General features: G+C 46.2%; 3 protein-coding genes and 1 pseudogene across 9 annotated transcripts in view; 2 read left to right on the top strand and 2 right to left on the bottom strand.

Moving 5' to 3' along the window:
* LOC144697248 (uncharacterized) overlaps positions 1 to 13236 on the top strand; it is a 420900-nt gene that overhangs the window by 268992 nt on the left and 138672 nt on the right. The window lies entirely within an intron of this gene.
* Positions 1 to 13236, top strand: part of LOC144697079 (uncharacterized) — a 280076-nt gene that overhangs the window by 219106 nt on the left and 47734 nt on the right. For 2 of the 4 annotated variants that reach the window (XM_078568888.1, XM_078568889.1), the window contains exon 2: positions 12387 to 12498. The exons of the other annotated variants lie outside the window; for them this stretch is intronic. The gene's annotated coding sequence lies outside the window, so the exon portion shown is untranslated. The remainder of the gene's footprint in view (positions 1 to 12386; positions 12499 to 13236) is intronic. 4 annotated transcript variants of the gene reach the window in all.
* Positions 1 to 13236, bottom strand: part of LOC144697407 (uncharacterized) — a 456361-nt pseudogene that overhangs the window by 113010 nt on the left and 330115 nt on the right. The window lies entirely within an intron of this gene.
* LOC144698452 (uncharacterized) overlaps positions 9051 to 13236 on the bottom strand; it is a 48755-nt gene continuing 44569 nt past the window's right edge. The window contains 1 exon segment of the mRNA XM_078570394.1: positions 9051 to 10131. Coding sequence (XP_078426520.1) covers positions 9165 to 10131 — 967 coding nt within the window. The 3' untranslated portion in view covers positions 9051 to 9164.

Raw genomic sequence — 13236 nt, forward strand, 5'->3', positions numbered from 1 at the left:
TAACCAGTTACACAGCCTGAAAAAATACCGCACCATTCACAGTGCGGAGAGACCATGCATGTGTTCTGTGTGAGGACAAGCTGATCACTGAACCTGGAAAGACTCACGGACACCTGCACCATGGAGAAACCATGGAAATGTGGGGACTGTGGGAAGGGATTCAAATACCCATCTCACCTGGAAATTCATTGGCGCAGTCACAGTGGGGAGAGGCCATTCATCTGCTCTGTTTGTGGGAAGGGATTCAGTTGGTTATCGTCCTTGGAGTCACACCAGCGACTTCACACTGGGGAGAGGCCTTTCACCTGCTCCGAGTGTGGGAAAGGATTCACTCATTCATCCCACCTGCAGACACACAAACGAGTTCACACCGGGGAGAGACCGTTCTTCTGTTCTGAGTGTGAGAGGCGAATCATTAATTCTTCCGATCTCCAAAAACACAAGCGTATTCACACCGGGGAGAGGCCGTTCACCTGCTCTGAGTGTGGGAAGGGATTCACTCAGTCATCCCACCTTCAGCGACACCAAGTTCATAAGTGATTACAGGGTTTGGATTCTGCTGTTATTGCTGCTGTTAATCACATCCAGGACTGAACCATGTTCATTCTGACACTTGGTGAAGTGGGAGGGTGGGAGGTTTTCTTTCTGCTGGACTGGCTTTGCTTCCAGTGGCTGATGCTCTTTGAGCCTGGGAGTGCACATTTCCACGGAAATGATCCACAAAAGCTGATGAAAAGCTGATATTCTGGATAATAAGTAGTTTTTCCTTACCACTACAGGTGGATCTAAAATAAATACAGACAGCGCAGGAAAAACTCAGCAGGTCTGGCAGCATCTTTGGAGAGAGAATCAGAGTTAACGTTTCAAGACCAATATGACTCTTCCTCAGAACTTCAGAGAGGGAGAAATGTGATGGGTTTGATGGTGTGGTGAAAAGGGGAGGGTCCGGAAGAGCAAAAGGGAAAGTCAGGGATTAATTACAGAGCAGACGAGATTAAATAACAAAAATATCATGGAACAAATGGCAAAGGGAGTGATAATGGTTGTAGTAAAGAAACAAAGCATTGGTCCAGAGTAAGTGTTAATGGCAGAATAAAGGACAGCTCTGTCTGAAAGCAAAAAACATGAAAACAAGATGCAGACTGGCACTTGGCAAAAAAGATCAAAACAGAGGACAGAGTTGACAGTCTGAAGTTGTTGAACTCGACGTTGAGTCCAGAAGGCTGTAAAGTGCCTCATCTGAGGATGAGGTGCTGTTCGTCCAGCTTGTGTTGGGCTTCTCGGGAACATTGCAGCAGGCCGAGGACAGAAATGTGAGCATGAGAGCAAGGTGATGAATTATAATGGCAGCAACTGGAAGGTCAGGGTCATGCTTGTGGACTGAGCGGAGGTGTTCCACAAAGAGGGCAGGGAACAGGGGACAGATGAATTAAAGAGAAAACATTTGGGTCCAGAAGATTGTGCACATCCTTTTACACCGGTTGTCTTTGATCCTCAAGTAATTTTCTGTTTGTTTAACCATGTTCTGCTTGAATTATAAACTTTTATCAGTAAAAATATTTAATTTTTCTGGACTTTTCATGATTAGATTTATACACTTTAGGGAAAGTGGGTGAGAGGGGTTGGCAGGCTCTTTAACAGAGAGTGAGTCCCTCTAAGGTAATTGACAAAGGAGTCAGAGGGGGAGATGAGATTTTATTTTTTGACACAGCGAATTGTTCTGATCTGCCTGAAAGCAGATTCAACAGTATCTTTCCAAAGGGTAAACGCTTTTGAAAGGGAAGAATATGCAGGGCTGTGGGGACAGAGCAGAACAGTTGGATGAATCAGAGAGTCCTTTCGAAGAGATGGGAGGGGCACGATGGGCTGAATGGACTCCTTCTGCAGCCTGTGAATCTGAGCCTCCTGCTTTTGTGCAGGTTAAAAGGGACAGATTTCATTTCAGCTTCTTCCTTTTATCTGTATTTAAAGAACGGGTTTCTGTTCAGCTCTGAATGACTGATATAACAATGTTTCCACTCCTCTGTATATTTAAACATGGAACAAAGCCTTACATGGCTGATTGTAGTCAACAGTCTTCCTGTAGCTCTCAATGGACGCAGCAAGAAAGTGTTTGACTGCTTAAAAATAGCGGCGTCCCCTGAAAATAATTCAAACACCACAACAAAAATAACCTGCATTTATATAGCATCTTTAATGCAGTAAAACTTCCCAGGGAGCTTCACAGGAGCGATTATCAAACCAATTCTGACACTGAGCCACATAAAGAGATATTAGGTCAGGTGACCCAAAGCTCGGACAAAGAGTCAGGTTTTAAGAAGAGTCTTAAAGGAGGAAAGTGAGGTAGGGAATCGGAGAGGTTTAGGGAGGGAATTCCTGAGCTTGGGACATAAGCAGCTGAGGACACGACCGCCAATGGTGGAGCGATTAAAATCAGGGATACTCCAGAATGAGAGGAGCACAGATATTTCAGAGGGTTGTAGGGATGGAGGAGATTACAGACATGGGGAGGGGTGAGAACATGGAGGGATTTGAAAAGAATGGGCCTGATTTTAACTCACTCAAAATCCCATTCACTTTTACAGAGGTAAAATCGGGCCCATCGAGTCTGCACCGACATGTGAGAAACACCTGACCTACCTACCTAATCCCATTTACCAGCACTTGGCCCATAGCCTTGAATGTTATGACGTGGCAAGTGCTCATCCAGGTACTTTTTACAGGATGTGAGGCAACCCGCCTCCACCACCCTCCCAGGCTGCGCATTCCAGACCGTCACCACCCTCTGGGTAAAAAAGTTTTTCCTCACATCCCCCCTAAACCTCCTGCCCCTCACCTTGAACTTGTGTCCCCTTGTGACTGACCCTTCAACTAGGGGGAACAGCTGCTCCTTATCCACCCTGTCCATGCCCCACATAATCTTGTACACCTTGTTCAGGTTGCCCCTCAGCCTTCCCTGCTCCAACGAAAACAACCCAAGTCTATCCAACCTCTCTTCATAACTTAAATGTTTCATCCCAGGCAACATCCTGGTGAATCTCCTCTGCACCCCCTCCAGTACAAACACATCCTTCCTATAATGTGGTGACCAGAACTGCACACAGTACTCCAGCTGTGGCCTCTCCAAGGTTCTATACAACTCCAACATGACCTCCCTACTTTTGTAATCTATGCCTCGATTGATAAAGGCAAGTGTCCCATATGCCTTTTTCACCACCCCACTAACATGCCCTTCTGCCTTCAGAGATCTATGGACACACACGCCAAGGTCCTTTTGTTCCTCAGAAATCCAGGCATTGGTTGGACGGGAGCTAATGTCAGTCAGTGAGCACAGGGGGTGATAGGTGAATGGACTGAGTGTGAGTGGGGACACTTTATTTGCAGATTAACAGAGTAAGCACTGTACTTGAATCAATGTTATTAACGGATGGAATTGAATCAATTAAGGGTCAGATTAACGATATCACAATAACCCAGCATCAGCTCGGTCTGCTTAATACAGAACAGGGTTACACCCAGTGTCCAATATTAGAGGCGGCTGTGGCTGTTAGACGCCTAGTTTCACTGTCCAGCTGACAAGCTCACAGCTTCGGAGAACAAGTCTACCCAGGGTATGTTTCTAAAGCCTCTTCACAACACATTGCCTGGTTAGCTCCCAGCTGAGAGAATTCTTGCTGCGTTTCAGGATGCTCTCTTCCTTCTGGCTTGGTCAGTTGTGGGGGATCTGCCTCCTGCAGGGTTCACGTGTTTGTTCATTGGGCTCTGGTTCCCCGGCCCCACCCCCTCTCTAATCTCACCGGCTTCCATCCCTCATCGACACAACCCTGTGCAGAGCGCAGCAAAGATAGGAGCACGGAGTGGAGGTGGAGATCAGCCATGAGCTGACTGAGTGGCAGAGGAGGTCCCCTTCCTAATCTTCCCAGGCTGCGCGTTTTAATGGGGACTGGGACCTGTTCTAATGTTTGGCTCTCTCTCTCCTCTCAAAGATTTGATCGGGTTTACATAAAGCTTTCCCATCTCAGATACACATCAAACCCATTTCATCTCCATTTTATTGACCCGATCCAGGCTCGACTTGCTGATTAACTAAACCCCTTCTTACCTTCCAGGTCTGAATAGTAAACAGCAGACGTGCCAGATTAAACTGGCTTTCCTTTGGGTCCCTCCCAGCTATTGGTTCTCTTACCCAGATATCAAAATGAAATTGGATGGTCACTTGAGAGAAATAAACTTGCAGGGGTACAGGGTTAGAACTGGAGAATGGCACTGACTTTATTGTTAAAAAGAGGGTCAGCATGGACTTGTTGGATGGAATGGCCTCCTTTTCTACCCTAATGACTCTATGACTCTCATTCCGATTCCTGTAGAGACCGATAACTTAATAAATGAAAGGAATCCCCACGACACCAATGGAAAGAAAACCAATGGACAAGATTTCACCTTTTAAAACTTTTACTGTAAGAAACCAACTAAAATCAACACAAACATTCATTAACAGGCAATGGATATTTCAAAGAAAAAGGGAAATTTCACTTTAAATAGTTGATAAAACAAAAATACACGTCAGGTTGTTATAAACATCCACATTACTTCCTGCACGCATGTTGCACCATGGGCAATCTCACAGTCTTTCCAATTGCCCTCCCTATGTCGGACCTCTCACTTCCCACTCAATGGATTTAGCCCTGGAGTCACTATTCTATCTGAGGTCCCGACATACGATGAAAACCAATAAAGTGCACGAGTACGAATACTCTCTCTCTTGGGTCACAACAGTCCTGATGTCACAGAATACCCAGAGACTCCCTTCTTCAGCCCCTTTATAACGCCTGGTTGACTCTGGCAAAACTGAAATAGAAGCAAGGGGTCTTTTCCAATCCACAATCCCCTGCTCTCCTTGTCTTCAGCTCCCTGCCCTTTCCAACTGTATAACACACTGAGTACCACAGTCCCTGCTCCATTCTGAGAGCCCTGCTACAACGCCAGGTTTTGTTCTTAACTATGTCTGACATTTTACCCTGTAACTGAACCTGCTTCAGCAGAACTCAAACTGCAATTCAGTATGAAATACACTATCTTTTAACTCTTGGTTTCTGAGCTTTTCATCCCCATATTAACCTCAGGTCACATGACCATTTCTTTAAAATAATGATCACAGAACCAGGAAATCAATTACCCCTCCTTTGGAAGAATCCCCAGTTTCATTTTGGGTTTAAAGGGGCCATTGCATGAATAAAAAACACCCTTTCCCCAAGGTACATGGGTCATCACATGCCCCCCACACCCAAGGGAAAAAACCTGACTGAAGCAAGGAAATTACCACAATCCTTTTTGACTACAACGCATTTTAACATGATAAACACTGTAACAACTACCTTTTTACACGCTGTACAGATAATGTTTTCCCTTCGTCACATTTTACAATTAAACATATCACCTTGGCAACACTCTCAGCTTAACCTGTAACAAAACAAACTGAATGTGACAATTAGGTTTCAAAGTTCAACTTGCTCGAGTTCCTCGAGTCCCAATGTTCTGGTAAACAAGAGTTCATTTTACTATTGGTTAATTCACTTTCTTTAACCTTCTCAAGAGATCTCCTTTCCCCTGTCACAGTCTTTCCAGGTCCTTGGTTAAAAGGTTGTACTTCAGTTTTCTATTCCTCATGGTGCTTTTTAAATCTGTATTGGATTGTGTACAGTCTGGGCCCTGGGATAGAACTTGTGATCGGTCCAAAGGATTTCCAGATTTGAGGTCTGGTTCACTTTGTCAGGAACCACATTGCTGATTGCTGACAATCCATCTGGCTTTTGAGTACTGGCTGTTAGGAATTGGACTTTCGGACGAAATTCCGTCATCTTGCTTTTTCCCCTCTGAATTCAGCAAATTGTGTGTACAATGGTATTTGTGTAAACAGTGGGATACAGTCAGGAGGAAGTGGTCCTGGGAGTCCTCAACTTCGACTCTGGATCCCATGAAGTCTCATGGCATCAGGTCAAACATGGACAAGGAAACCTCTTGCTGATTCCCACCTACCGACCACCCCCTCAGCTGATGAATCAATGCTCCTCCATGTTGAACAGCACTTGGAGGAAGCACTGAGGGTGGAAAGGACACCAAATGTACTCTGGGTGGGGGACTTCAATGTCCATCACCAAGAGTATCTCAGTAGCATCACTACTGACCAAGCTGGCCGAGTCCTAAAGGATATCGCTGCTAGACTGGGTCTGCGGCAGGTATTGAGGGAACCAACAAGAGGGAAAAACCTCGCTGACCTCGTCCTCACCGATCTCCCTATTGCAGATTCATCTGTTCATCAAAGTGTTGGTGTGAGTGACCACTGCACAGTTCTTGTGGAGACAAAGTTCTGTCTTCACATTGAGGATACTCTCCATCGTGTTGTGTGGTACTACCACTGGGCTAAATGGGATCGATTTCAAACAGATATAGCAACTCAAGACTGGGCATCCATGAGGGTCTGTGGGCCATCAGCAGCAGCAGAATTGTGTCCAGCCAAAATCTGTAACCTCATGTCCCGGCATATCCCCCACTCTACCATTACCACCAAGCCAGGGGATCAACCCTGGTTCAATGAAGAGTGCAGGAGGGCATGCCAGGAGCAGCATCAGGCAAACCTATAAATGAGGTGTTAGCCTGGTGAAGCTACAACACAGGACTACTTGTGTGCCAAACAGTGAAAGCAGCAAGTGGCAGACAGAGCTAAGCAATCCCAAAACCAAGGGATCAGATCGGAGCTCTGCAGTCCTGCCAAATCAGTCATGAATGGTGGTGGACAAATAAAGAACTCACTGGAGGAGGAGGCTCCACAAATATCCCAATCCTCAATGATAGGGGAGCCAAGCACATCAGTGCAAAGGACAAGGCTGAAGCATTTGCAAACATCTTCCGCCTGAACTGTGGGCTAGATGATCTATCTTGGCCTCCTAAGATCCCTAGCATCATAGATGCCAGTCTTCAGCCAATTTGTTTCAATACACATGCTGTTAAGAAATGGCTGAAGGCACTGGATACAGCAAAGGCTATGGGCCTTGACAAAATTCTGGCAAGAGGACTTAAGACTTGTGCTCCAGAACTAGCTGTGCTCCTAGCCAAGCTGTTCCAGTACAGCTACAACACTGGCATCAACCTGGCAATGTGTATGTACACAAAAAGCAGGACAATCTAATTCAGCCAATTACCTCCCTGTCTGTCCACTCTCAACCAGCAAAGTGAAGGAAAGCATCGTTGACAGTGCACCTCAGCAATAACCTGCTCACTGATGTTCAGTTTGGGTTTTGCCAGGGCCAGTCAGCTCCTGACCTCATTACAGCCTTGGTTCAAACATAGACAAAAGAGCTAAACTCCAGGGGTGAGGCAAGTGTGACTGCCCTTCACATAAAGGCAGCATTTGACCAATTATGGCATCAAGGAGCCCTAGTAAAACTGGAGTCAATGGAAATCAGGGGAAAACTCTCTGCAGGTTGGAGTCATACCTAGCACAAAGGAAAATGGTTGTGGTTGTTGAAGGTCAATCAACTCAGCTACAGGACATCACTGCAGGAGTTCCTCGGGGTAGTGTCCTAGGCCCAGCCATCTTCAGCTGCTTCATCAATGACCTTCCCTCCATCATAAGGTCAGGAGCGGGAATGTTCGCTGATGATTGTACAATGTTCAGCACCATTTGAGACTCCTCAGTTGCTGAAACAGTCCATCTCCAAATGCAGCAAGACCTGAACAATATCCAGGCTTGGTCTGACAAGTGGCAAGTAACATTCGCACCACACAAGTGCCAGGCAATGACCATCTCCAACAAGAGAGAATCTAACCATCACCCCTTGATGTTCAATGACATTACCATCACTGAATCCCCCACTATCAACATACTGCGGGTTACCATTGACCAGAAACTGAACTGGACCAGCCATATAAATACTGTGGCTACAAGAGCAGGCCAGAGGCTGGAAATTCTGAAGCAAGTAACTCACCTCCTGACTCCCCAAAGCCTGTCCACCATCCACAAGGCACAAGTCAGGAGTGTGATGGAATACTCTCCACTTGCCTGGATGAGTGCAGCTCCAACAATACTCTAGAAGCTCGACACCATCCAGTACAAAGCAGCCCCACTTGATTGGCACCACATCCACAAACATTCACTCCCTCCAACAGTGTGTACCATCTATAAGATGTAGAACAGCAACTCACCCAGGCTCCTTCGACAGAACCTTCCAAACCCACGACCTCTACCGCCTCGAAGGACGAGCGCAGCAGGCACATGGGAACATCACCACCTTCAAGTTCCCCTCCAAGCCACACGCCATCTTGACATGAATCAATATCGCCGTTTCTTCACTGTCGCTGGGTCAAAATCCAGGAGCTCACTCCCTAACAGCACTGTGGGTGTACCTACACCACACGGACTGCAGTGGTTCAACAAGGCAGCTCATCACCACCTTCTCAAGGGGCAATTAGAGGACGGCAATAAATGTTGGTCTAGTCAGATAAGTCCACATCCTGTGAAAGCCTAACATGCCATAAATGAATAACTGTTTTAAAAAATGAAGAGAAGACTGAAGGATGACCTGATGGAAGCCTTTAAGATGATGAAAGGGTTCAATAATCCAATAGGGATTTCATGAGAAACCTCTTTACCCAACGAGTGGTGAGAATGTGGAACTCGCTCTCACAGCGAGTGCTTGAGGTGAACGCATGAATATATTTAAGGGGAAGCTAGATACATACATGAGGGAGAAAGGAATAGAAGGATATGTTGATGGGGGGAGATGAAGAGGGGTGGGTGGAGGCTCATGTGGAGCATAAATACTGACAGAGACCAATTGAGCCGACTGGCCTGGCCCTGTGCTGTAGACTCAATGGAACAGAGACAAAGGTATTTATTTTAGATCTACCTGTATTGTTAGGGAAGACACTATTTACTGTCCAGGATGAAATAAATGTCCTTCATCAGCTTTTGTGGATCATTTCAGTGGAAATGTGCACTCCCAGGATCAAAGAGAATCAACCCACTGGAAGCAAAGGCTTGAGACCGGCCAGTCCAGCAGAAAGAAACCCTCCGACCCTCCCACTTCACCAAGTGTCAGAATGAACATGGTTCAGTCCTGGATGTGATTAACAGCAGCAATAACAGCAAAATCCAACTCCTGTAATCACCTGTGAACTCGCTGGTGTCTACGCAGGTGCGATGACTGAGTGAATCTCTTTCCACACTCAGAGCAGGTGAACGGTCTCTCTCCAGTGTGAACTCGCTGGTGTGTCAGCAGGTTGGATAACTGAGTGAATCCCTTCTCACACAGGGAGCAAGTGAATGGCCTCTCCCCTGTGTGAACTCGCTTGTGTGTCTGCAGTGTGGATGAATCGCTGAATCCCTTCCCACATTCAGAGCAGGTGAATGGCCTCTCCCCTGTGTGAACTCGCTTGTGTGTCTGCAGTGTGGTTGAATCGCTGAATCCCTTCCCACATTCAGAGCAGGTGAATGGCCTCTCCCCAGTGTGATCCCACTTGTGTTTCTGCAGAGTGTATGAATGACTGAATCCCTTTCCACACACACAGCAGGTGAACGGCCTCTCCCCGGTATGAACTCGCTGGTGGATCTGCAGGTTGGATAACTGAGTGAATCTCTTTCCACACACAGAGCACGTGAATGGCCTCTCCCCAGAGTGAACTCGCTGGTGGATCTGCAGGTTGGATATCTGAATAAATCCCTTTCCACATTCGGAGCAGGAGAACGGCCGCTCCCCAGAATGTACTCGCCAGTGTCTCTGCAGGTGTGATGAATCACTGAATCCCTTCCCACACTCAGAGCAGGTGAACGGCTTCTGCCCGGTGTGAACTCACTTGTGTGTCCACAGGGCGCTTGACTGAGTGAATCCCTTTCTACAAATGGAGCAGGTGAATGGCCTCTCCCCAGAGTGAACGCGCTGATGTATCAGCAGTTTGGAGGATGTTCCAAATGCCTTCCCACAGTGAGAGCAGCTGAATGATCTCTCCTCAATGTGAATGCGCTGGTGGACCATCAGGTCATGAGACCTTTTGAAGGCACTCCCACAGGCAGAGCATTTAAAAGGTCTGTCAATGGTGTGAGTGACATGGTGCTGCAGCAGGCTGGATGATTGACTGAATCCCTTCCAGCACACGGAGCAGGTGAACGGCCTCTCCCCAGTGTGACGGCGTCGATGAATCTCCAGATCAGAGGGGGCCCGAAATCCCTTCCCACAGTCCCCACATTTCCACGGTTTCTCCATGGTGCAGGTGTCCTTGTCCTCACACAGAACATGTATAATGTCTCTCCTCAATGTGAATGCTGTGATGTTTTGTCAGACTGCATAACTGGTTAAAGCTTGTTCCACAAGTTAGTGCACAGGAAAACCCTCACTCGGGTGTGTGTGTCTCGGTGCATTTCCAGTCACCTTGATGCTTAAAATCTTTTGAAGCAGGCAGAACACAGAAACATTTCTCCAGCTAGATTCAAAGGTTGATGATATTCAGCTCCTGATGAACTGAATGAGTCTGTCAGATCTTGATGTGATGTTTGTTGTGAATTTCATGTCTTCACATCCTCAACTTCTGATGTTTTGTAGAAAGAGATTACAAAATCCATCACTGTCAGTACAGGATAGAAATTTAGAACACACAATTCTAGTTTTAATGAACTCCATGATTCAAAATGTTCACAACTGTAGTTTATTACAGTGAGTGGTCATTATTTGGAACTCGCAACTTGTAAGGCAGGTGGAAGACCAATGATTTCAAACTGAAATTCGATAGGCACTCGAAGGAAATAGACTTGCAGCAGTATAGGGATACAGAGGGGAAATGGGACTGACTGGATTGCTCTACAGAGAGTTGATACGGACTCAAGGTGCCCATTAGTCTTCTTCTGAATCTTAACAAATCTAGGACTGGAGATTTATAATGTAGCTACAGTACTATATCAGAACTCTAGAAATAATAATAAATATATCTAATAGAAACTAGGAGCAGGAATAGGCCATTCAGCCCTTCGAGCCTGCTCTGCCATTCATTATGATCTTGGCTGATCATCCAACTAAATAGCTTGCTCCCACTTTCTCCCCATATCCTTTGATCCCTTTTGCCCCAAGAGCGATATCTAACTCCTTCTTGAAAACACACAATGTTTTGGCCTCAATTACTTTCTGTGGTAACGAATTCCACAGGCTGACCACTCTTTGGATGAGGACATTTCTCCTCATCTCAGTGTACATATAAGATATAACAACACTAGACATACCTCTGTCCTGTATTAATTTACTGTCCCCTTAAATGTCAGCCATCTCCTAGGGAAACCACCCCTTTAATTGTGAACATTTGTGAAAAGAGACCATCCTTTTAGCCAGACAAATAAATGTGTCAAGCTGAGGGAGCAAAGGATGTCAATGTCTTTTAGAGAGAGAGAGAGAGAGACCTGGGCCAACCTTTCCAGAGTCTGCACCCTCCCTGGATTCACTTCCTTTCCCTTCAGTTCCTGCAAGTCAACAATTTCCCCCCAGAATGAGAAAAGAAATGGAAAGGGGGAGAAAAGAAAGTGTTTTACTCACAGATGTTGGACACAGGAGGAAGTTTTAGTCTGTGTGAAGCTCAATCTTCATTCACACAAAGTCCGCGCTCTGATTGGCTGGAGGACCAGCGTCCTTCCGGTCCTCCAAATCTTCCCATTGGCCAGTCCCTCAGCATGTAGGGAAGGGGAGGACTCTCCGCCGCACATGCGCAGCTTCCCCTCTCCCGAGATCCGAACGGATTCTCGCTCTGGCCGGAGCCGTCAGCTGGTTGCCTGGAAACCTTGGCTCGAGGAGGTGGAGGGGGAGGGGGAACAATGGGTGGGGGCGGGGCTCCCGTGTCCGCGCGCCTGGCCTGCGGACTGGAACCCGAGGACGTCATCGCGGAGCAGAGTGATTCCTATTGGCTGATTCAGGCAGGGTTCCATTGTGCATATCACAATGCGGAAATTGGATAATGAGCTTCAGACTAAAATTTCCTCCTGTGTCCAACATCTGTGAGTAAAACACTTTCTTTTCTCCCCCTTTCCATTTCTTTTCTCATTCTGGGGGGAAATTGTTGACTTGCAGGAACTGAAGGGAAAGGAAGTGAATCCAGGGAGGGTGCAGACTCTGGAAAGGTTGGCCCAGGTCTCTCTCTCTCTCTCTCCCCTAAAGACATTGACATCCTTTGCTCCCTCAGCTTGACACATTTATTTGTCTGGCTAAAAGGATGGTCTCTTTCCTAATGTTCACAATTAAAGGGGTGGTTTCCCCAGGAGATGGTTGACATTTAAGGGGACAATATCAGGGTGATTAACTGTCCTGTATTTTAAGGGATTGCTCCTTATTTTACCTTTTGTCGCGTATTTCTAGGACAGCCTGTGGGAAACTGATCCCGGGAGTCTTCAGCGTGATTCGAGTGGGACGGCAAGTGAATGATCAGCCAGCAGAGGGATGATGATGCTTTGACTGAACAAGGTAAGTTGTAAGTTTTAGTTGATTTTAAACCCCACTCCTCCCACCATTATTGTATCAGGACCCCTCCTACCCATCCCCTCTCTCATATTGAAACCAAGCCCCCCCTCAACTTGCTCTCATGGTCACAAGCATCCCACCCCCACGCATACCTCCAGCCCCACGTCTGAAGGGTCCCTTATTTTATTTCATAAGAATTCTGTCCCCCGGAGAACACAGTGCTAGAGGGCAAAGATATGTCTAGTGTTGTGATAGGGGTGTTATGACTGTCGGATGATGTGTGCCTGGTGGACCAAATCCACAAGAGAAACTTGGCCATGCTATCACAACAGTTTTGCAATTTCTATTTATTATGAGAAGATCTGTGCACTGAATTCAGAAACAATGAGTCCAATAAGACCTTTAGAGATTTTAAAAATGAAATTAAAATATTTATTAACAGAATAAAAAAATTTCAAACACATACATAAGACTACAATTACTTAATACTATAACAAATCCTAAAATTCCTAATTAACCTGACTCTAAATTACACACCCTCTTTAATGCAACAATCCAAAATAGATTTTAAATTTAAAAAACAAGTCAACAAGTTACCACAGTACACAGTTGACAGTGGACTTCCAAAAGCTTGTCTCCAACTTTAGTCACTGGACAAGGTAGACTTATGCACAAATGGGTGGAGGCTTCCTGAAGGCTGTTTCACACACTCCTGCTAGATTTCACATGGCCCCCTAACATAACTTTC

The sequence above is a fragment of the Cetorhinus maximus genome, chromosome 23, assembly GCF_964194155.1.
Source record: "Cetorhinus maximus chromosome 23, sCetMax3.hap1.1, whole genome shotgun sequence".
Classification (NCBI taxonomy): Eukaryota; Metazoa; Chordata; class Chondrichthyes; order Lamniformes; family Cetorhinidae; genus Cetorhinus; species Cetorhinus maximus.